We start from the raw sequence: 24,698 nt of genomic DNA, 5'->3' as shown, positions 1-24,698 counted from the left end.
AAATCGTATCCTAAAACAGAACACCTTGTCTATTTTATATGCTCCCAGCTTTAGTTTCTAGAAAGAGTTTTTCCCTATAAAGAGAATGTTAATTTCTACTACAAGCCAGAGAAATTCTGGCTTTTAAGATGTATGGCAGCCCCCTTCCTCTTTATCGCCACTGGCAAGAATTCTGTTGCTCTAACTGGGAGTTGACCACATGCTGCCTAGAGTGGAGAGCGCCCCCCATCACTGTGACTGCCCAACCTGGCCTTGACATTACTAAAAGAGCACATGTCTACTAAATCTTCCAGGTTTTCTGTCTTTTCATACTAAAAACTGATACTACAAAATGTCCCACAATTTAGCTAAAATTTGTTAGAACAATTTGCAATGACTTATAAAAATGCCCAAGGGTAGGGAGAAGAGTGAAGGAAAGAGTTGTACCATCTAACGCAGGTATTTACAACTACAGCATAGCAGAGGGAGGAGGAGCATATCTTCATGGGGAAGTATCATATCAGACTCTCCTAGGTTTAAAACCTAGCAGGCTACAAACTATTCATGCCTCAGATTCTGAACTGCCCTCCTAGCGACATACTCTCCCAGTTGATAATCCCTGCTGAAGCACGCCACATTACTGATGGGAGGAACTAAGTCAATGGCTGTGCCCTTCAGGTATGGAGAGCAAGAAAAACGTTGAGAACTATTGTCAAAAACCAAAATTTTCAAATGTAACCTTATTTTTTAAAAACCACAAATGTAGAGATCTGTGCTAATCATTTACTTCTGTTAAGAATATTTTTCTGATCACATTAAAGACAAAAGTGGAAAATTAACATGCTCCCATTTAAACATACCTGTAGTCATGGCTTGGTTGGCAGAGATGCAAGCCATGGTGACAGTATGAGCAGGAGTCTTGTCAGAGAAGCCAGCTCCGAGGGCTGCCTTCAGGAAATACAGTGAATGAAATGATCACTTACACAGGGAACGTATCATGTAAATGACACTTTGAAAGCTCTCTGTGTGGTGAATCAGGAAAGGGTTTCAGTTTAATATTCTACAGAGCAATATTTTAAATAAAATTAAGTCCATCACAGAAATGGTTCACTAATTTTTCATATAGCTATTGATTGACTGATACTCCGCAATATTCCTGGTAGCTGGTTTCTAGAGTGCTATACAAGGCTATAATACTCTTCTATCTCACCTAATTTCTTAGTAATGCTTTGCTCAGAGCCTTTAAGAATATCAATATTAATTTGATTTTAACTTATTTAAATTTTCTTTTGTTTTCTTTTCTTTTTTGGGTGGCTGGCCAGTATGCGGAACTGAACCCTTGACCATGCTGCACTCTAACCAACCGAGTAACATGCCAGCCTCCTAAATTTTCAAACACACTTAAACTAAACCTGTTGAATACAATTGATAGAATAATGATATATATTAGGGGGTGGGGTTATGATGATCTGTGTCCCTGCAGTTATGAAGCTTAGTAGCAAAGCAAAAGTAATTAAACATGGAAATGATTTCTAAAGAAACGACCATTCACAGAGTTTCCACTCAGGAACATTCATCTCTCTCCTCACTGCCAGTTAGTATCCATTGACAGTCTGACACTTCAGATAACACACTGCAAACCCACTGCAGAGTAGAACTGGAAAACTTTCCAAGAACAAAGAAGCTCAAGTCTTCTTTGAAAGACTTGAAAGAAACTTTGGAGAATTGCATGAGTCACAAGTGAGACTTTGACAAATAAGGGTCAAACCAATTAACAACTGGAAAAGAGAAAACTGGCCAGGATGATGACACGTAGGTGATTCAAAAGAGAATAATTGGTAATTGGAGGGGGCCTTGAAAAACTGAGGCCCTCTATTAATCTTACAAAAATGGCCTCTATTATGAAGGCACAGTAAAAGTCAAACATGAAATGAGGATGTCTATGATTTTATTATACTATTTATTGAAGAAATTATGCTGTCAAAAAAAATCAATGCCTGATTCCATTTTTGTTTATGTAAAGAATTAATGCATAGGTGCAATTATAAAATAGTTACTTTATAATATTAAAGTTTAACTTTAAAAATAGAGCTCCCACTACTCCCCCACCCCCACGCCCACACCCCAACTATTTAACTATGAAAATCTGAATCCCATTATAAGAAATTCATTTTTAGCGTTCTTTTTCTGGAACTATTTAATTATTCTCAGAATACAAACTGTCCTATAATTTGGTAAATAAATATGTTTCCAAAGTCTAGATTAAAGAGGTTCAATGTTTCTTAATTGATTTTCACCATTATACTACTTACATACTATTTACCATAATCTATAGAAATAGAAATGTGTTACCATAGTGTACATGCAACATGCCCTTTCTTTCCAGTAGGTCTGATACTAAGAGCCCAACCCACTTTGCTGAAAACTAGTGCCTTGAAACTGCAGGTCAACCTCTTAGTGTAAACCAATCCAAAAGGAAGAGACAGGCAAGTCTTCAGGGTGCAGAAGAGAAGAGATCTGCAGTGGAGCAAGTGCAAGGGCGCTCAAGTCATACTGGCCTAATCCTCACGAGGGCCTTTTAAGATGTGTTGCCCTTGGCCCTAGATAACTCTCAGGACTAAAGGAGCTTTAAATAGAGGTGGTTGCTGGTGACCCTTGTCCATGTGCTTCTATTTAAAGTTGGAAAGCTCTCAGGGCACTCGGGGAAAGAAGGAAGATGCCTCTTTGTTAAGTTGGAGAGCAGGGAAACATGCTGAGGCTTTTCAGCAAAATTGGATTCATGGGTACACCAGAAGACTTTTAGGGTTTCATATTAACATTATTTATATAGATAACAGGTCCTAAAGAAATTCTTTAGCTGGAAATTATGTTAGCTTTTAGTTTACAATACAACGTATCCCCTCAACTTAACCTTTCCCTGCAGCCACTGCAAAAATTATCTGCAACACAACATAACCGGTATTAGCATCGGGCAAGGAGAGGGAATCTACTTCATGCCCATCAACAACTGAGATCTGCATATGGATGTAAAATTTCCAGAAAAAAATTCAGAGAAAAACATTATGGCTTTAGCTTTAAGAAAGAATAGAAATATAGAGAGAACTGAAGCAGACAATATTTATTTTTTAAGTGCTCTTATAAAAGTCGCCTGGTTATTTTCAAAATATAAAAGTTGAAAATTTATTATGAATAGTTTGATGTACTCATGAAACTGTTGCATTTGATACATTCAGAAATGCAAAGTTCTGGGGAAAAAAATTTCAGGAGGGGGGCGGAAAACCTCTTCCTGTCCTTCTTTCCTATCTCCCAACAACATACAGTTCACTTTTGTGGGCTTCAGTAATGCCAGGCCTTCAGCAGTTTTAACATTTATTGACAGGTAAAAAGGTGGAGCAGAACAAATACTTTCAGTCCTTCTCATTTGCCCTTCTCCCCCGGCTGATAAGGATGGAAGTTATTACTCTCATAACTATACCGAACACAGCAACATAGCAAGCACAGCCCAGAAATAAGAAAAATGCTTAGCTGAAATGTGCTTTGGAGCCAACTTCATCCAAATAATCACTTTCAAATAGAAACACGGTCCAGAAGATGTGTTTGGACTATTCACTGTGACATTCCTATAGGACAAGTCACAGAAGTTCCAAGGCCTGTCATTATCTAGGTTGCCCAACAAATACTACATGGAGTTGTGCCAACTAGGGTAAAAGTAAACCCTTGTGAAATAGCATTTTTTTTTTTTTTTTTAAAGATGACTGGTAAGGGGATCTTAACCCTTGACTTGGTGTTGTCAGCACCACACTCAGCCAGTGAGTGAACCAGCCATCCCTATATAGGGATTCGAACCCATGGCCTTGGTGTTATCAGCACCACACTCTCCCAAGTGAGCCACGGGCCGGCCCTAGAAATAGCTTTTTAAAAACCTGCCTTACATGTCATCTAGTCAGTGAACAAATGAATAAGCAAGGCTACCTCCAACTAACAAAAACCAAGCTATGAAATTAGTTCTTTGCAAAATGTTTAAATTTCAAGTGAATTAGAAGCCATGATATCTAACCTTACTAAAAGTAACACCAGCCACACTTTGCCATAATCTCTAGTTTCCTAACACTAGAGACAGAAAAGTTAACATTTCCTAAACCAGCTCAAATAGTTAATTTGATTTATAGTAAAGTATGAACATATATTAATATAATATATGCCATTTGATTTATAATACAATTCTTTTAAATATTAAATGACACTTATTATCCAAGTTGTAAAATGACATTTTAAATCAACTGCAATTTTACTTCATGGATTTTAAATAGATTTTAATAACTTCTAAAAAGTAAGGTCTATTAGTTGAAATTCAAATTGATTCCCCTATCAATTTCTTTAAACGATATAATTATTTCTCACCTCTCTGGCCACATTGCTTGTTTTCACTTCCTGAATAACTGTGCCATAGATGATATAATCAACAACTTCCTTTGGGACATTGGTCCGATGCAACAAACCCCTGAAAGCAGAAATCCAAAGCAAACAAACATTTTACACATCAAGGTCATGGCAGAGATCATCACATAAAGCACTGCACTTCTTTAAAAAGGTAAGTCTTGAATTTAAAAGGGCAGAGACTGTATCTTTTCTTTAATTTGACAAGCGTTTGTCACTTATCAAAGAAATGAATAAAAAGGTGATTTAAAAAGTCAACATTTGATGCTTAATTGTTAAGAGAAGTTAGAGAGGAAGAATGAAAAATAATTTAGAATAAGATAAAATAGATACGTAAACATATTAATGTAGGTTAATATTATAGGAATGAAAGTTTTCAGTGAAAAGAGAAAAGAGAAACAAGCATAAAATCAAAGAGATCAAATAAAATCCCAGGTATGTTAAACTTAAATTTGAAATATCAATATAAACACATAATTGAAATACTGTAATATATATATAGATAGATTCTAGTTCTGCCCACAGATAGAAACTAGAAGCATTAACACTCCAGTAGGAATGAGTACACCTTGACCCAAACTTGGTTTCTAAATGCCATTCCCCATTAAAGGGACAAGAGCTTTTTAAAGAAATGACTGATACCAGGTTTGGGGCAAAGTACAAAATGAATTTCATTCACCTTTTTGTGCGAAAAGTAAAGAAGTACTCAAAGACGAATGGGACCATATCAAAAACAGAAACATGGGCACATGTATACACTTAAAATCTGTGCATTTTATTGTATATAAATTGTACCTCAAAAATAATATTATCCTAAAAAACAAGAGACACAGGAGCCAAGTTGAAGGAGTTCCCAAAGATAAAATATGTGGGATAATCTGAGCTTTGAAAAGAGTAACAACTAAACTCGACTATAATACAATAAATAAGTAAAGATCCAAAAGTCCTCATCAATCAAAAAAACAAAAGGACAACTGTTCTTTACAGAAAAATGCCAACCAATAACTTTATGAGGAATAACAGAATTAGAAAAATCACAAATTTGTAATCTCTAATGTAATAACTGTTTCAGGCAAAAATTATCAATGGATGCTAAAACCTATTTGGTAAAAGTTTATTGGGGAATAAAATATTTGCATGGTGCTAAGATATCATTTTACTGATTACTTACTAATTGCAAAGGGAAAAGTGTCCCTTTACGATAGAAAGGTCTGGCAATCTGAAAAAGTGGTTAGATTTAGCATCACACATCATGTGCCTCTTGATGTGATGTGTGCATTGCTTTACCCATGAAGCATCCTTACCAAAAAATGTTCAGCCTGAATCTAATCAAGCCTCTAGACCTAACTTCCGATTTACAGGAAATTCAGAGGAGAGGAAAGTTAAATATAATCATGAGGAAACATCCAAAATGTGGGACATTCTATAGGAAAGCTTGCCTGGCCTTTTCAAAAAGTCAATGTCATGGGGGATGAGGGAGAAAAAAATGCTCTAAATTAAAAGAAACTAAGGAGACATAACCATTTATAATATGAACCCTGATGGGTCCTGATTTGAAAAAAATTTTTTTTAAAGACATTCTTAGAAAAATTGAGGAGGATTTGAATACGAACTATATACTAGAAGTTATCATAGAATCACTGTTATTATCTTAGCTATGGTAATGGTATTGTGGTTAGCGGGAAAGGTCCTTATACTTAGAAGATAAATGTTGAAGTATTTAGGGCTGTAGCGTCATGATGTCTGCAGCTTCCTGTCAAATGGTCCAAACCACATAGATAAGGCAAATACGGCAAAATGGTTATACTTATTAAATCTAGATGGAGGGTATTTAAGTGTTCACTGTGTTACTTTAATTACATTGTACATCTGACATTTTTCAAAATAAAAAGTTGAGGAAAAATGTGTAAACGTCCAGCCTGGGATCATAATAGCATCATTATTAGAAACAGAAAAACAGCTGGCATTGAAGAAAAGATCATTTTGATTTTTGACATGCTGAGCTTAATGTATCAAATTAAGAAAGGTCAAATTTAGAGATCTGTGAGTCTTTTACATGAAAAATAAAGATTAAGTAGATGAGACTTTTAAAGGAAAGGTATGCATGAGAGAGATGCAAAGCTCGTAAGGACTAAAACTTGAAAAATATTTGTATAAAAGATAAAGAAGTAGAGATGCAGTTTTTTTAAAAGTAGAGAAGAAACAGTCATAGTAGATAGAAGGAAAATTATAAAGGCATAATATTAAGAAGCCAAAGGAAGACAGTTTCAAGTACAGCTTACAGTGTCAAGTGCTGTAAAGCAGGAAGAGACAGGCCTGGGAAAAGGTTGGTGCATTTAGCGATCACAGTCTTTATTAAGAGAAGATTCCAAAATTATGGATACTGTAAAGCAATGGGAATGGAAACAATTATTATGAAATTAAGGAGAGTAATAGATAGTAAGGAAAGAGAAGCAACTGCTACTTTCACTTGTTCTTGAAGTCTGGCAGGAAGAGAAAAAACAGAGCATGAGTTAGAATGGACAGAAAGGTCAACTGGAGAGTTTTTTCAAACTAGGAAAGAACCGTGGCTGGTTGAAGACACAAAGACAAAGTATCAACAGGAAAGAAATGAGATAATGCCTTATGTGTTATTTCCTCCCAGAAACATCAAAAGGACTCTCACCAAATTATTCATCCATGTCAATCTCATTTAACCACATCTAATTTTATATTTTTACTTGGTTTGTACATGAATCTTCAGGTCTCTTTCTGGGCTTCTTTCTAGATAAATGTCTACATAATCTATCAGCTACTCTTATACAGAAATTAAGTTCCTGTCTAAGACAATCATCGAATATATGTATTGTGTTTAGGCTGATCAGTCTAATCCTGTGGCTAGGTAGGGTGCTCATTAAAGAATACTGTCATGCCAAGACACTGTTTATTAAGCCTGCAAAATAAAGATCACTGACATTCATAAGCTGCTCAGATTTGTGTAGCACATATGGTTAAAAAGAGTAAATTAATCTTGTAAAAGCCAATCAGTGTTTTTTCACCACATAAAAGTTAACATAGCCTAGATATAAAAATTCTATTTAACATGCTATTTCAAGTGTAAAAACTGGCGAAAGTGCCATTAATAAAATAAGTACTAAAATGAAACCGCATTTACTTACGTAAGTGCTGCTCTAGACAAATCATGTGGCATCAGGTCTTTATATCTGGGAAAAGAAAACAAACAATTTAAACCAAAGGCTAGAGCTTCAATAAAAATTTTTTTTCATTCTGTTTGAAATACCCAGAGATCATCTAACATATGCTGCTGCAAATGCACTTAACTTTACTATCCAAGGCAGTCCATCATTTCAAATGAAGAAATAGTGTGACTTTGCTATTTGCCATTCTTAAAAATATGGCAAGCCTTAACTCCTGCTGAGCTTGCTAAGAATCTAACAAAAATGTTACCAATATCTTATTGTTCAGAATGACCTATATTATTCTTTAAAACTAAATTCCACCTTTTGAGGTCTCCTTTTTCTTTAAATTTTATTTTTAAATATTTATTTATTTTGTAATGCCTAAAGGAATATAGGGGATGTATTAGGATTTTTAAAGAAACTTTTTGCTTTGAAGTAATTTGCAATTTACAAAAGAATTGGAAAAATAGAACAGAGTTCCTGTGTATGCTTTACCCTGCTTCTAATGCTGCCATCGTACATAACCATGATATACTTATCAAAACTTAGAAATTAATATTAGTACAATACTATTCACAAGCTACTAACTTAATGTGAATCTCACCAGTTTTTCCACTAATGTCCTTTTTCTGTTCCAGGATCCAATCCAGGATACCGCATTGTATTTAGTTGTCATGCCTCCTTACCCACCTCCTATCTGTGACAGTTCCTCAGTCTTTCCTTGTCTTTCACGACCTTGACACTTTTGAAGACTGGGGTTATGGATTTGGGGAAAGAATATCACAGAGGTAAAGTGCTCTTCTCATTGCTTCATATCAGGGAGGGCATGACATCAACACGAGTTATTACTGCTGATGTTAACTTGGTCATTTGGTTCAAGTGGTTTCTGCCAGTTTTCTCCACTATGAAGTTACTACTTTTCCCTTTCTGTACTCAATTTGTTTGAAGTGAGTCACTAAGTTCAGCCCACACTCACAGGGAGGAGAATTCAGCTACATTTCCTAGTGGAAGGAGTAACATAGAATTTCTGGACATACATTAAAATCACCATAGTAGTTAATAAAAATTTTGAGTGAGATACTTTGAACCTATGCAAATATCCTGTTTCTTCCTAACATTTCACTTACTAATTTTATCATTCATTTATAGATCTCGCTTACAGCAATTATTACTGTAGTATTCTAATAACGTTTTATTTATTTTACTTGTCCCTGCTTTATTCATTAACTAAAATTTTTCTGTAAGGAAGAATTGTCCCTTTTCTCTCATTTATTTGTTCAATCATTTATTTATATCAGATTGAACTCAGGGACACTTATTTTATCCTTTGGGTTATGATCAAATACTATTATAATTTACTTTATTGCTCAAATTGTTCCAACTTTAGTGATTGGGAGCTCTTTCAGGTTGGTCCCACATCCTTTTGACACAACCCCATTTTTTTAAATTTTACATTTTAAAGCACTCCTTTACTTTCTGGCACTACAGCACTACAACATGCTCCCCACTCATCCTGTGTTTTCTCTGGCCCAGCCTTGGTCATTCTTCTAAGGAGTCCTGGTTCCTTTTACTGAAGAATGCTATTTAGAAACCTAGATCTGGGTGTGAACTGTATTTACTTGTTTGTTTAAGTGTTCCCACGCACTTGAGGTTATTGTATGCCAGGGGTTTGGACCAGCCCTGTCAACTCTAATCCTAATCATTTCCAGGAGGCCAAAGTAGTGGATTATAGGACCTTCAGAATGCCCATAAGCCTACGTCCTTAGCACTCAAACTTTTGGAGGAGGCACAAAAACAATGTACTTGTCTCCAGAAAAGGAAAGGATACCTCCGTTGAATGCAAGCTATCTGGAACTACACTAGGGCTTTTTCAAGCTAAAACGATACTAGGCTTGTTCACAAAAAAGGATAAAAAACAAATTTTGCCATATTATTTCACCACTGGCTTGACTGATTCTATATTAAATTCATGGAAATACTATCCATATATTAGTCCACTAATAGCATTACTACCTGCTGGGTTACATTTACAAAGACCACTTTTGGACAGTGCCTTAAAAGCAGAAACAAATAACACGATCATTTCATACTTACGAGGTGCCTGACTGCAAAAACGGAGTGCGCACACCATCCACCACCACAATATTCCTTATATTGGGTTTGGCTAAGGTCTTCTTTGATTTGGCCTGAACAGCTGTAAGATAAAGTTCAAAACACTATTAATTAAAATTTATGAAGTCAGATCACTTTTTACATCTTTAAAAGCAGACATTCTAAGAAGAATTACATCATTCAGCAACAAGTTGCATTTGCCATTTACTAAACCACTTCAATATTTTTTTTAAATTGGCTAGCGTTTACAAGTTTCTAAATAATATTTAAGGCAAACAAGATTATACCTATAATGAGGGTATTTATGTCATAAACGAAATTGTTCATTTTTATCAAGTGTCTGACAATCTATTGCATTAGAAATAAACAATTTGGGGCCGGCCCCGTGGCTCACTCGGGAGAGTGCGGTGCTGGTAGTGCCAAGGCCACGGGTTCGGATCCTATATAGAGATGGCCAATGCACTCACTGGCTGAGCATGGTGCAGACCACACTGTACCAAGGGTTGCGATCCCCTTACCGGTCAGAAAAAAAAAAAAAAAAGAAAGAAACAATTTTACACATAAGTATGCCTTTAATATTAGAAGTTGCAATGGTTGATATTGTTCACTCTACACATAGTTTGATGTTCTTGCCTTTCTATGTAGAAATAAAGGCCACTTAGTTGATGACTATTGCTATTCTGAAAAAATCTAGAATGTTTCCTGATTCTGTTTGACTCCAAATACTTTTTAACCTCAGAAGAACAACCTTCCATTAGTTTTTTTAAATTAAAGAATAAAATGTGAATATATGCATACAGCTAAAAAAAAAAAAAAAAAAAAGTAAACAGTACTGTAGTGGATTGAATTATGTCCCCCCAAAACTCACTGAAGCTTGAATTGTGTCCCCCAAGTTTTATGTATTAGAAACTTGACCCCACTGTTACTGTTAAGAGGGTGGGAAATCTTATTACGGTCATTGCAAGGTGGAGCCTTGAAGAGGTGATTACATTGTAGGACCATGCAGTAGTGAATGGATTAAAAGTGGTGGTCAGGGGCATGGTTCTGAGGGCTTTATAAGGAGCCCTCTCTCTCTCTCTCTGCTCTCTCTGCTTCCACCATCTAACAATGTGAGACCACTGGATCACTGTTGCCACCACAAGATAGACTTTGGAATTCTCAGCCTCAGAAACTGTAAGCAATAAATTTTATTTTTCTTTATAAAACAGCCAGTTTCAAGTATTTTGTTATAAGCAACAGAAACGGACTAATACAGATACTAAACTATAGAGAGTAAAACTAAAGGTCCCTCTTTATGCCTGCCCCTGCCATATTATTTCCTTCCCAGAGGTAAGTATTGTTAATTTGGTATAGATACTTTCAAATCTTTTTTCTTTTAATGCATGTACATGCATAACTTGTGTATCATATACATGCATACATTTGTATATTACTTTGACTTAACAACATAGCTTACAGATCTTTTCATGTTAGTATATCTAAATCTATCTCATTCTTTTCTTGTTGTTGTTAATGTTAGAATTCACGTATTATCATCATCACTCCTTCATCACCAGAGATAGAGAAAAGTCCTAAATTGTTAGGAATAAAATTTCAACAACCACCTTAAATACACCCATTTAATGTCATAGAGAAAGACTTATGATAAATATATAAAACCAGCTTGAAATAAATAGTAGTGAGAGCTAAGAGTCATGATAAACAGGGTACAAAGATTACCCTGGCAGCTCTAACGGAGATGTTGGTGAAGGAAATAAAAGCAACAAGGAAGTAAGTGAGGAAACTGTGGCAAACCCAAACATGTGGTGCTAAAGGCCAATGGAAAGGCAGTATCAATGTAAATGGAAGCGGACCAACACAAGAGATTTTATACAGGAAGACTATATATCTTTGTGACCAATCAGATATAGAAAGAAAGGAAAAAGGAAGTGGATTATAAGGAAAGCTTAGAGACTAAGAAAACCTAGTTACTCTATACGAAGTGAGAATTGGTTTTGGAAAAAAGATGACTTCATCTCTAAACTTGCTAAAGTGAAGGAGAGACATTCAGGTGGATATATCCATTCAGCCAGTAGCTTGAAGATACAAAACAAAAGCTCTGAAGAGAAGTGAGTGTAGATGAGAAAGTCATGATGATATCTGAAGCTTAGAATACAGAAGAAAGTGAGACATGTTTTGCAATGCCTGCTCTCCCACAGCCCCCTCTGCAGGAAATTGTCCTGCTTACAGTCCCTGCCAAAGGGGCAACCATACATGGCCACATCCCTAAGCCCATAGCAAAAGCTGATTACATTCAGAGTGGGTACCAGGCCCATCAATGGTCCATCTATATAGCAGCCAACCAGTAACGTGTCTCATTTACCTACAAGTGATAAAATATGCTGGTCAGAATCTGTCTCTAAGCAAAGCAGCATGGAAAGAAATACCAATTAGTGGCAGCTGAAAAGATCCCATCAGCAAGATCCGGGGTGGTAATAAACTGAAGTCATTTGTAAGACAGAATTATGGGGTAGCAAAAACCATGGATGAGCAAAGAAGCCAGCAAGAAGAGTGAAGAAGGGAGAGAAGCAGAAAGGCCAGGAGAGGGACATACCACATGATATGACAGAGACAATGTAGCTGGCCTCTAGAGCTGCTTGCTTGATTCCTAACACTTTCCCAGCTGTAGTACACATTAACCCTTTCATCCTTAACTTGAGGGTCCATTACTCACAATAAAAAGACACTTTTGACTTTCCTACGTTGAGAGGAAAGAGAGAAGATATGAGACAGAAGGTAACCTTGAGAGGCAGTAGGAAAATCAAGACAGAACAGCATATGAGAGCAAAGGCAGGAGAGTATCCAGGAGAACAAGGTGGTCAGATGTTTCAATCCTAAGGAGAATGAGGACTGAAAATAGGCTACTAAATTAGAAGATCTGCAAATAACTCGTGACTGACCTTGAGACAAAAAGTCAGATGACATGCCATCATGTCATTTTGCTTTTTAAGAACTGACCACATGGTCTTTCTATACACTTCCAGATAAAAATTCAAATTCTTATACCCTCCAACAAATTTCCTGATTTACTTGCTTCCATCTCAATTATCCAAAAGTATTTCCCAGCAGTCCTCAAAATATAACAAGATGAACAAGCCCCCAGGCCCTTATAGCCTTGCTCGCTTTGACCTCCTTGCCTTTACTCATGTACCCTCCCACCTGCGTGGCCCCATCTTGACCATTTAATTCTCACATATCTCTTGGGCCTAGTTCATACTCCACCTACTAGTAAAGCCTTCCCTGATAACTGCGTCTGAACTTCCATAGCAACCTCTAGGGCAAAAATTAGCCATTCCAAACAATTTAGTGTGTTATAAAGTAATTAAACTAATTCAACAAGCAACATTTAAAAAACAATATTCATTATTCGTGATGTATTGAACAGTTCCCTAAGGACTCTCATTCTGTTTCATGTGCACACTAGCTCCTAAACACACTAAGACTTTCTTAAGGGCAAAGGATATAGCTCTTTTTTATATATTCCACAGAACTATGGGCGCACAGTAGAAATGAATTATAAGAATCTGAATGGGGAGTTAAAATATCTAGGTTCCAGTCCCTGCTCTGCCGAAATTTTCTTGTCTGCAAATATGGGAGCTGGGCTATATGACCTCAAATGTTCTTTTCAACTCTAAAACCTAGGATTCAATGGCTGACTGATATACATTCTATACTGTGTAATTAAAATCAAAGAAAGATTAAAGATGTGCATTATATATATGAAGATATATAGATATACATAGATATAACCATCACATCAGTCAAAATTACCATCAGGTACTTACATTTCCAGTCCATCAGGTGACTGAAAATGTCAATAAATCCTATTCCCCTCTATTTGAATTTCTCCATCCTAATGGCTCTGTCAAGCAGGGATATTCACATGAGCCTCAGGAGGAATTAGTTATAAAATTACTGCAACCTAAAACCTACTCAGCACAGGCACATATCCACTTCCTCCTCTCATATCAGCCAGTCACATTCCTGTGTCTTATCATGTGTCTTCTTGCACCACTATCATCATCAGTGCTAAAACAAATTACTTGTAGGACACTGTGTTAGACACTAGAGATATAAAAACAAGGAATTACAATATAGTTGGGGAGACAGAAACATCAAAAACAGTTACAGAGCAGTTATAAAGAATAATTTACAGTTGGTTAGAGCGTGGTGCCGATAACACCAATATCCAGGGTTCGATCCCTATACTGGCCGCTGCCAAAAAAAAGAATAGTCTAAATGCTACATAAATGCTTTCTTCTATTGATATTCAGAATGCTCATCTCCTGCTTGGCAAGGATCAGGTCTATTTGTGTGACTTTACAAAGCAAAGGCATGGGCGAACATTAGAACAGGGAAAAGGTGAAATGAATCAGAAAGAAATTATTCTTTGTGGGACTAAGAGAAATCTATATTCTAATTAGAATTTAGAGGCTGGGCCGGCCCCGTGGCTCACTCGGGAGAGTGCGGCACTGATAGCGCTGAGGCTGCAGGTTCAGATCCTATATAGGGATGGCCGGTGCGCTCACTGGCTGAGCGTGGTGCAGACAACACTGAGCCAGGGGTTACGATCCCCTTACCGGTCAAAAAAAAAAAGAATTTAGAGGCTACAAGATACATTTATTACATGACAACATGAAACTTCTCTAGGTGAGATTAGGCAACAGACCTTGAAAGAATATACCATATGCAAAACAATATAAATACCACCTTGCACTTACACTGAGTTTATAGTTTTCAAAGTGCTTTGAGGTATCTTCATAACTACATGAGGTTAACAAGACTAGAATTATTGTATTTTTTTCTTAAATAAAGAAACTAAAGCACAGGGAAGTAAAGTGACCAGTTCAAGGCCACGCTGCCCAGAAAGAGGTGGAGCAGGAACACAGTACAGGTCTTCTAAGTCCTAAAGGTAATTTTTCTATTATTATACAAGTAGAAATACCATAATAAAACCGAAATCAGAGGCACAGATCAATACAAAACCTAGGCGAGAAGAAAAATGTTAAGAATTTGTCAGGATGTTTTTAGCACTAGCCAGTGAATAAACATACCTATTGCTATATGTATTCAAAAGTATGTATTCAATAGTAAAGAAACCTAATTCACTGGAATTACCGAAGGTCTAAATGACCATATAAAATCACAAGTTTCCTTACTCTTTCATCTCATATTAATTAAGCAACCTCCTTTAATTAACTAGTTCCTCAATCAACTCTATTTCAGGAATGGGTTCTCTGGTATATGGGATAAGAAGATATTCAGTAACACAGAAGCATATCACTAATCGCAAATTTAAAAAGTTAACTTTTGGCTCCACAATGGTCTCAAGAGTGTTTATAAGCTAATCATCTCCAGGACTGACAGCCAGAGGGTGAATAAAATGGCCAGCAAGATTTATGGAACACCCATGACTCCATTAGGCTCCAAATAAGCAGCCTCCTGTCAACATCCTCAAGCTCAGTCCGAAACAATACAATGTCTTTACTGACTGGCTGTATAATTTTTTTAATTTGAAGGCAACAGTGATGTTAATGTTGCTCATAAAAAGGGGAGAATCAGCAATTAGTTTTGGTTTTTGTTCAGAATTGACAAAATATAGAATCTGTAATCTAACATTTAAATCAGAAATGTTCATTTTACAAATTACTGTACCTGGGGCAGCTCGTAGCTGGGAGGAACAGCTCAGAGGTCTTACAGCTGGAAGACAAAATAAACTGTTTACAAAATGCAACACTATTCAATTTTGGGTAAAATGCTTACAAATCCAAATCTAATCTTAAAAATGAAAGGAAAAATTAAACTTACAAAATCCAAAGGCCCATTTTGATGTACTGGGAAGACTTTTAAAAGTATAAGTCAAAATGGTAGACATTCTGAAATCTAAAAAGAGAAGAACAAAAGTATATCCTGGGTTATTTGAACAATTTGTAATTTATATTGTAGTCTATGATCTCTGATAACTTCATCCACAGATAATATAAAATTTATCAACTATCCTTCCTCTAATAATAATATTATCATAGCTACACTGACATAGTTTTCACCTTGTGCCAGCCACTATTCTAAGCATTAACCATCTAATCTTCACAATGACCTATGAAGTAGGAATGATTATTACACTCTTGTAAGAGATGAGGAAACTGAGTCATAGAGGATTGAATGATTTCTCCAAAGACCCACAACTAGTGAGTGGCAGAGTCTGTGCTCTTCTCCTTTAGGGTCAAAGAAGTAGAGAGACAGCTAGGTATGATCACGAAACCACCAGTGTTAATCTGATTTTGAAGGTTGTATTGTGATTGTGTAGAAGGCTTCTGGAATTTTGTGTTTGAAGGCAATACACACTAAAGTATTCAGGGATGGTGAATGTCAGCAACTTACTCTCACCGGCTACTAGGAAAAACAGCTTGTAGTACTGCACTTACAACTTTCTTCTAAGCTCAAAAATGCTTCAAAATAATAAAAATAAAAATATACATAAAACCCCTATGTATTAAAAAATATTTAAAATATATTAACTACTCTCTCCCCCCAAAAAGGCTAGATTGCTAACAATGAGTTTATACAAACCAGTAAGGAAAAAAAACAGCAGACAAATGGACACAGGGTATGAACAGACTGTTCACAGAAAAGGAAATAGAAATGGCTCTTAAATATATGAAAAGATACTCAATTTCACTCATAAGAGAAATTCAAATTAAAAACACACAGATATAATTGTTAAATTAGCAAAGACTCAAAGGTTTGATCTATACTGTGTGAGTAAAAATATCCACAGACACTCACACACTGCTGCCGAGAGTGTGAATTGGTGAAATCCCTTTGGAGGGCAACCTGATAATTACCTGTAAAAACTACGACTGTATGTAACTTTTGACCCAGTAATTCCACTTCAAGGATATTACTCATACACATGGGACATGACCTATGTTGTCACTGTAGTAGCAAAAGATTAGAACAACCAACAATAGCAAATTGGCTGAGTAAACCATGCTTTAACAACCTACTGAAATACTATGGAGCTGTAAAAGATAAGGAAATTATTATTTACCAATATGGAACCATTTCTAAGCCATATCATTAAGTGAAGAAAGCAAGGCACAAAAAATTGTATGTACAGTATGCTACCATTCATGTTAAAAGAGGAACAGTAATATGTACTTTTCTTTGTATCAGTAAAAAAATGTCCTGGGAAGTATAAAGAAGATATTAAAGATAATTGCTGGCTGGAAGGAAGGGAACTGAGTAACTAGGGAACAGGAAGAGAAGAAAGACTTGTCATTGTACATCTTTTATAACTTCTTAATTTTGAACTATGTTTTAACTTAAAAAAAACACAGCAAAACAAAACAAAAAAACAAAGAACTATAAAGATTTGCCAAAGAAGGCTGTGGTAGCCAGCCTCCAAGTTGGCTCCCAATAATCTCCACCTCTTGCTATTCACACCCTTAGTGAAGTTGCCTCCCACACTATATCACAGTTTGCCTGTGTAAACAAAAGAATATGACAGAAGTGATGGGATGTCACTTCTGTGATTAAACTATAAAAGATACTGCAGCTTCCGTCTTGGTCTCTCTCTCAGACCACTCACTCTGGGGGAAGCCAGCTGGCACATCACGAGCAGCCTTCTGGAGAGGCTCATGCGGGGAGGAACTGACGCCTCCTGCCACTGGCCATGTGAGTGAACTTGGAAGCAGATTCTCTAGCGTGGCAAGCTTTCAGATGACTCCAGCCCTGGCCAATATTCTGACTGCAATCTCATGAAAAACTCTATGTCAGAACAACCCAGCTAAGTTGTCCCAGATTCCTGACCCCCAGAAACCGTATGGGATGATAAATATTATTGCTTAATAGTTAGCTTAAGCTGCTAAATTTTGGAATAATTTGTTACAAAGCAATAGATAATATAAAAGCCTTAAGGTTTAACTTTTCTTGGGTCTTATAGACTAGGAGGAAGATGCCCTATGGCTTCCAAAAAGAAAAAAAAAAAAAAATCACATGTTCTAAACATGTGGATTGCAAAGAGATGGGGACGTTCTAGTCTCACCAGCCTAGGGACATTCTAGGGACTCTGGCCTGAGAAACATAAAGAGGCCCGTGAGATGGGCACCACTATTTCCAGAGCTACTTACAATGCAGTAATGGTCTGGTATACAAATCCCCTCAAGTAAAGTGTATCTTGAAATAAAATTCATAAAAACAGTCAAGAAAATGTTGAAAAACAAAAAGGGGGATCTTACTCTAATAGATATCAAAACTTCCTACAAAGCACCAGTAATTAAAACAAAGCAGTTCTAGCATAGGAATAAATGAAACTGGTCAATAGAACAGGATATAGCAAGTTCAGAAGCATATGCGTGCATGTGAGAATTTAGTATATAATAAGTACAACATTTCAAATATGGGAGAAAGATGAATTATTCAAAAAATTTGTTAGGAAAATGGCTAACCATATGGAAAAAAATTAGGTCCATAGCTAGCATCATAAGTACAATCTAAATATATGTTTTTTAACTTTAAAAGTATTAGAAGAAAATAGAGAATATTTTTATAATATTAGATGGGGAGGGATTTCCAAAATATGGCACAAAACCCAGAACCATACTGGAAAAAAATAACTAATAGATCTGATTATATAAACACTTAAAATATGTACACTACAAGACACCAAAATCAAGTTAAAAAGCAAAAACAATAGATTCAGAGAAAATATTTGTAAAACGTAAAACAGAAAAGGGTAAATACACACAACCCATAGAGAACTTGTACAAATTATAAGAAAAACAGAAACAATCTATACTGGAATCTGCAGGTTTTACTCCAATATCCATTTCACCGCATTACGTAGTTGCCATATGTGGTTCACATGGGATTGAATCCAGCTTAATCACTGGGTTTAAACCAATATACAATATCCTCATTCTCTCTGCCAATATCATTGATTCAGGTAACTAAGGCCTAAAACAACTGTGCATGGTATTAACTTGACCACTAGTACCAATTTAGAGATGATTTAGTCAGTCTAACATTAAAGTCTTCTGCCTGGAATTCTGTAATACAAATCAGCTTTCCTTCTGAGGAAAAGGCCACAGCAATTTGTAATCATTAACAAAGCTAGCCTAAGGATAGAACTGACGCCAAAAGAGGACAGAGCTAAAAATTTCAGAAAAAGAAACTAGAGACCTAGTTAGAGCCTATCTGAAACCCACAATCCCATTGCACTTTTCAGTTCTATGAGCCAATAAATCCCCTTCAATAAGGCAATATGATTTGAATTTTGTTATTTGCAATTGAAAGGCTCCTTCCTGATACATAACCAAAGCAAAAATGAGCAAACAAGCAATTCACAGAAGAAATTAAAATGCCAAATAAGCAAAATAAAAAATGTTCAACCTTACTAACTTTTTTTAAAAAATTAAGCAAGGCTTCATTTTGGAGTTATCATATTGGCAAAAATTAAAAATATGATTAATATACAATTCTGGTAAGAATGGATCTAACTAAGGAGGCACTTCCATATACTAGTTGACAGAAGTATAAATTGCTAAGGCTTTTTTGAAAGGCAAATTTGTAGTTATCTATCAAAATTTGAATTGTGAATTTCTGAGTCCAGTAATTCCTCTTATTGGTCTTCAACTTACAGAAATATTCAAAATGTACGTGTAGCAAACATAGGTCTCTAGCCTAGAGAAATACTCAAGATGTTCATTGTAGCATTACATTTGTGGAAAACTGGAACTAATCTAAGTGCACATCAATAGGAAATGGTTAAATAAACTATAGTACAAAGATACCACGGAATACTAATAATACTAATCAGCAGTTCGGGGGGAAAAAAAAGAAACATAATGATATACATGTATATACTGACATGGAAAGATGTTCATAATATGTATTAAATAAAAGAGCAAGCTGCAGAACAATATGTATACTAAGATCCCATTTTGTGACAGAAAGAAAGAGAGGATAAGCCCATAAAGCTATGAATCTGTATATGGAAGGGATAAAGGGGGGCTTTTATCTTACATTCTTTTGTCATATTCAACTTTTTTACAAGGAGCATTTTACTTTTTATGTACAGTGTAATTATGGTTTTATTTTAAATCTATATAGATTTATAAAAATATACCAATGCATTAAAAATGTCCAGAAAAATACACAGCAAAATATGTTAACAGTAGTTATCTCTGGTAGCGGAATTACATATGCATTTATTTTCTTTAGACTTTTCTGTAGTTTTTGAAAAAAAATTACACGCGATATATATTCCTTCAATAATTAACAAAAAATAGAGATTTCAAAAGTAAAAGAGACTGGGCCGGCTCTGCGGCTTACTCGGGAGAGTGCAGCGCTGGTAGCGACGAGGCCGCGGGTTCGGATCCTATGTAGCGATGGCCGGTGCGCTCACTGGCTGAGCGTGGTGCAGACCACACTGTGCGGAAGGTTGCGATCCCCTCACAGGTCAAAAAGAAAAAGTAAAAGAGACTAAGCAAACTATTCTGTGGGAGGGTTGACCTTTACTGTCATGTGCTAAGCTACAGAAAACAGAAATTTTGACTCAAGGATATTCAAAACATGGACACTCCAGGGGTAGGGTAGGCTTGAGTAGTGTGTAGAACTATGGAAAGATGCATGAAGCTACAGGCACCTGGGACCAAGGTAAAGGTAGAAGGGGCTATAAAGTAATGAAAGCAAGATGGGGTGGCTCCAAGAGTTCATTATTACCACACCATTAAGACACAATATAACGGGTAAGAGAACAGACTCTAAAGCCACACCAAGTCCAAATCCTGGCTCCACACTAGCTGTATGACCTTAAACAAGTTACTTAACCTCTCTCTTAGAACCCTATTTGTGGCTGGTCATATAAGTGTACTTAGTTCCCCTCTATGTAAACCATTGTACTAAAGTGCTGAGGATCAAAAAAAAAACAACGTAACATTTCTGCCCTGATGGTGCTTACAATTTTGTTGAGAGTGCTGGGAACAAAAAAGTGGAGCCAAAAGGGTGACCTAAATCAGGGGTTGGCAAATTACAACCCATGGGCCTCTAGCTAAGAATAGTTTTTACATTTTTAAAGAGCTGTAAACAAAAAGAATATATGACAGAGACCAATGTGTGTCTGCAAAGCCTAAACTATTTAATGTCTGGCACTTTACAGGAAAAGGTTGCCACTCCCGATCTAAATAAGTGCTATACACAATTAGGCGCAGAAGAGAGTATTACGTGGGAAGGAGGCAGACTTTGAACTGTAAAAATTTTATGAGATCATCAAGAATCTTTCTTGCAATTTCTTTAGGAGAATAAATAAGTATAAACATAAATAAATAAGCGGTTTTTGCTTAAAATGCTCACAGTGATGGAGGACTCTCTATTTGACCTGAGTTTAAACAGAAACCGCTCTTCTTTCTTTCCATACTCCTCGTTTCAGTCTCAATTTCCCTGGTATTTCCCATCACGCCTTCTTGTTTCCTATACTGTAGACCAGTCAACTGGTGAGTGGTGAGACTCAGATTTATGTCTGAATCCTGGCTCTGCCACGGACCAGAAAATTTACTTAATCCCTCTAAGCCTCCCAAACTTTAACCAAAAAATGCAAATGATAATAATTTTGGGATCGTGAGGATTAAATAAAATGATGTGAAGGTGCCCAGAACACAGTAAGCCCTCAATGTGACTTCCTTTTTAAACCAATTACTTTATTCCAGGACTCGAGCCTGTGTTTCCAACACAAAAACAGCCATCATGCAAATCAGAACTCTTGACTAGAGGTTAGCAGACTTAGGCTCTAGCCCTATTTCAACCACCTGTGGCAATGGGTAAAATCAGTCACTCTGATTTCATGGGCATTAGTCTCTTTACCGATAAAGCGAGAAGGGGGAATGACCAAGATGATCGCCAGGTCCCTTCTGGATTAGAAAATCACCCTGAGCTCTGGATCACAGAACTGGATGGAGGATTGTCCCAGCTCCTCCCACATTCGAGTTTCGAAAGATCACATGCCCAACTCCCACACTTTCCAGCACAAATCCGGGTAAACGTGTAGCGCCGTTCTGAATCTCTGTAGTCACTGACCTGGCTACAGGGAAGGCAGGTGAAACAACAACAAACACTCCAACACAGGCCAGCGTTTCAGACACACACACGCGCGCGCGCAAACAGTGCGTTAACTTGCGGTGATAAATTAAGGCACAGTGTCACCGCTGCTCCGAGCTACAGCTCCACTGCTAGTCAGAGTGACTGCCCTGACTGCGGCTGGTACCGTCGACCTTGCCCGAGGAGCTTCCTTCCGCTCTCTCGACTTGAACTCTCCCGGGGAGGGGAGGCTGCCGCGGACACTGGCGCAGCAGGCGGGAAAGGAAATGGGATCTCGCCTGCGGAAAGCCGAGTGCATGCACCACCTCACCTTAGTTCGCGTCCGGGATGCAGGCAAGATTTAGACCCAACTGACAAGACTCGGCGGGACCAAGGGCGGGTCCTGCCTAGAAAGGACCCCTCACCCCCTCGCGTAGGCACAGCCCGCCTTGCGGGCTGCCCGCCGGCCGCCTGACTAGAAAACCTGGCACTCAGCCCCGCCCTCGATGGGCCTCCGTTCTTCCGCAGGGTAAGCGTCCTTTCGGTCCCGTCAGCCGTGAGCAATGGGCAGGGTTGAGGGGCCGGCGACAACTCGGCGGCTGGGTTTTAGTCAGGCAGTACGTCGGGCGCCTGGTCAGCCAGGCTACGGCAAGAAAAGGCCTCTGCGCGGCCGCCCCCACTATACGGGCTCTCCACTTTCGTCCTCTTCAGCTCAACATGGTGGCCTCCCGGGCAATTGGCAGTCTCAGCCGCTTCACCGCCTTCAGGATCCACCGTTCCCGAGGTGAGGCCTGGAGGAGAGCAGAATTCCTGTCGGGGCTGGGGCGACCCGCAGCCGCGTCTCCCCTTGGCTGCCGCGTCTCCCCTTGGCTGCCGCCTGCCCACCCCCGCTGGGGGACTCAGCCCTCGCGGGGAATACTGCCCTGGGTCTTCGTTTCTGTGTCCTTGCGAAGGGACTGTCACTTCCCCTCTCACGACTCTGAGTCCTGCGGCTATTTCAGGCTCCGTAACCCTAAGGTTTCTGAGTCCTTTCTACCGTGTCTGGCACTTTCGGGACGTCTCCCGCGTCGCACTTTGGGGCTCACTCCCCTTATTTTCTTTAATCATGGCCTTGGGCCTGTTCCTAGTAGATCAGGGACCCAGTCTGTCACATCTTTGTGGCTCCACAGCACTTTGCCCGCAACAAGACCTATCTTACAAGCTTCTTGCGTGGAGCTAACCAGACTTGCAGATCAGTGTCACTCCCTGCTCCTTTCCCTCACAACCATTTTTGTGCTTATTACCACATTTCGGTAGGGAACTCAACTCCTGCAGTTCCGGTAATCCTAGTGTGAACCTATAGTTTAACGGTATATTGAAATTTCAACGGGAGGTTCTACGAATTACTGGGAAAGACATTTTTAAGATATGCAGATAGCATGTGTAAAATGTTAGATCATTTTAAGAACTATTTCTAATCTCGTTTCTGACGATTCCGGGTCAACCTGTATCAGCTATAGTTTTTTTCTCTTAAAAACTGGCAGTGAAAGGGTTAAAGTGGGTGGTTATGGAAAACAGCATATTCCTTCCATCCCAAACCTGTAAGGTCAAATGTGACTAACTTTTTATTGCATGTTGTGCTTAATGCCACAGTTACTTAATTAGAAATGTTGACTTTCAATTTAATTTAGCACAAATTCTCTCTCCTTCCTCCTCTGGAACCACGGCTTTTTTTATACAGAGAGCTGGAGTCTCCCTTTACTGTAAGGGATTAATTGAGTGATTGAATCTTTTCCTGCTTTCTCATTATCACTGTTTTAGTCTTCATAGGACTGTCTCGTGTGTACGAATCATACATAATATAACCACATTACAGAAGATTTAAATGCTGTAAAGTTTGGGGAAAGGGATTAAGAAAACGACTCACCCAGTGTCTTACTACTCATATGTCTATTGTTATCATTTGGTTGTGCTTCCTTACAGTTGTTGTTTTTTGGAGTTTTGTTTTTTTTTTTTCCTATTTTCCACATTTATGGTTTAACAGTTTGAAAAATCGAATATGTATTTCTGAACTTGCCCCTGCATTTGGTTTTAAGGTATTTTCTATGGTTTGGCAACTGGTGTAACACTGAAGTGGTAGTCAGGTCACATGGTTTCTAGTCACTAACTAGCTGTGTGATTTTGGACAAATACCTTAATCTAAGTGAGCTTTATTTTCCTCATCTGTAAAATGAATGATTGAGACTATGAATTTTCTTTGGCATGAGAGATAGCATGACAGAGCAATTAAAAGCATTAAATTTGGAGTCTGACTTCTGGGTTTTAATCTTGCTCTGCCTCTTACTGTCTGGTGACCTTGGGCAATTAATTTCTATGTCTGTTTTCTCATTTGTAAAATGGGGAATAATACTACCTCATGAAGTCTAAAGGAGTTTGCTTTTGCTTTTGTTTTTTGGCGGCTGGCTAGTACAGGGATCCGAACCCTTGACACTGCACTTTAACCAACTGAGCTAACCTGCCAGCTCTGAGGGAGTTATCCCAGGTGTAAGTAGTTTTTCGTGGAGTAAGTGTTCAGTAATGTTAGCTACTATTAACTCTTTCCAGCCCTGAAGAACTATAATTACATATATCTGAGAATTGTTTTAAGTAATTTTTGCATTTTATATATGTAATAAAAACCTACCGGCTTAAATTTTCTATATTTTCTGTATAGAAATGTGTACACATACATAAATATATATTTTGCATTGGGTTTTCACCAATAAGAAAATATGGCTCATTATAGTTACTGCCCTTTTAACAACAATTTTTAAATTTTGAAAAAGTGTCTAGAAAGTGAGTTTAAAATTACCTGCACACCTGGATTACCATTTAGACTCAACGGATTGATCCTTCAAC

The 24,698-nt window shown here is 37.6% G+C and overlaps 2 protein-coding genes across 3 annotated transcripts in view; one reads left to right on the top strand and one right to left on the bottom strand.

Annotated features, from left to right (window-relative positions):
- HADHB (hydroxyacyl-CoA dehydrogenase trifunctional multienzyme complex subunit beta) overlaps nucleotides 1-22,283 on the bottom strand; it is a 32,315-nt gene extending 10,032 nt beyond the window's left edge. The window contains exons 1-8 of one of the 2 annotated variants that reach the window (XM_063077886.1): nucleotides 22,153-22,283; nucleotides 20,082-20,200; nucleotides 15,555-15,629; nucleotides 15,402-15,446; nucleotides 9,690-9,789; nucleotides 7,575-7,619; nucleotides 4,381-4,480; nucleotides 840-927 (exon numbers count right to left, since the gene is read on the bottom strand). In XM_063077886.1, the coding sequence (XP_062933956.1) occupies nucleotides 840-927; nucleotides 4,381-4,480; nucleotides 7,575-7,619; nucleotides 9,690-9,789; nucleotides 15,402-15,446; nucleotides 15,555-15,621 (445 nt within the window). In that variant the 5' untranslated portion in view covers nucleotides 15,622-15,629; nucleotides 20,082-20,200; nucleotides 22,153-22,283. The remainder of the gene's footprint in view (nucleotides 1-839; nucleotides 928-4,380; nucleotides 4,481-7,574; nucleotides 7,620-9,689; nucleotides 9,790-15,401; nucleotides 15,447-15,554; nucleotides 15,630-20,081; nucleotides 20,201-22,152) is intronic. The other variant, XM_063077885.1, reaches the window with a different exon arrangement.
- A 171-nt stretch (nucleotides 22,284-22,454) lies between these two features.
- Nucleotides 22,455-24,698, top strand: part of HADHA (hydroxyacyl-CoA dehydrogenase trifunctional multienzyme complex subunit alpha) — a 39,988-nt gene continuing 37,744 nt past the window's right edge. The window contains exon 1 of the mRNA XM_063077884.1: nucleotides 22,455-22,605. Within this exon, the coding sequence (XP_062933954.1) occupies nucleotides 22,539-22,605 (67 nt within the window). The 5' untranslated portion in view covers nucleotides 22,455-22,538. The remainder of the gene's footprint in view (nucleotides 22,606-24,698) is intronic.

Source organism: Cynocephalus volans, chromosome 14 (assembly GCF_027409185.1).
Source record: "Cynocephalus volans isolate mCynVol1 chromosome 14, mCynVol1.pri, whole genome shotgun sequence".
Classification (NCBI taxonomy): Eukaryota; Metazoa; Chordata; class Mammalia; order Dermoptera; family Cynocephalidae; genus Cynocephalus; species Cynocephalus volans.
The sequence above is the reverse complement of the archived record's forward strand: the minus strand, read 5'-3'. Positions and strand labels throughout refer to the sequence as shown.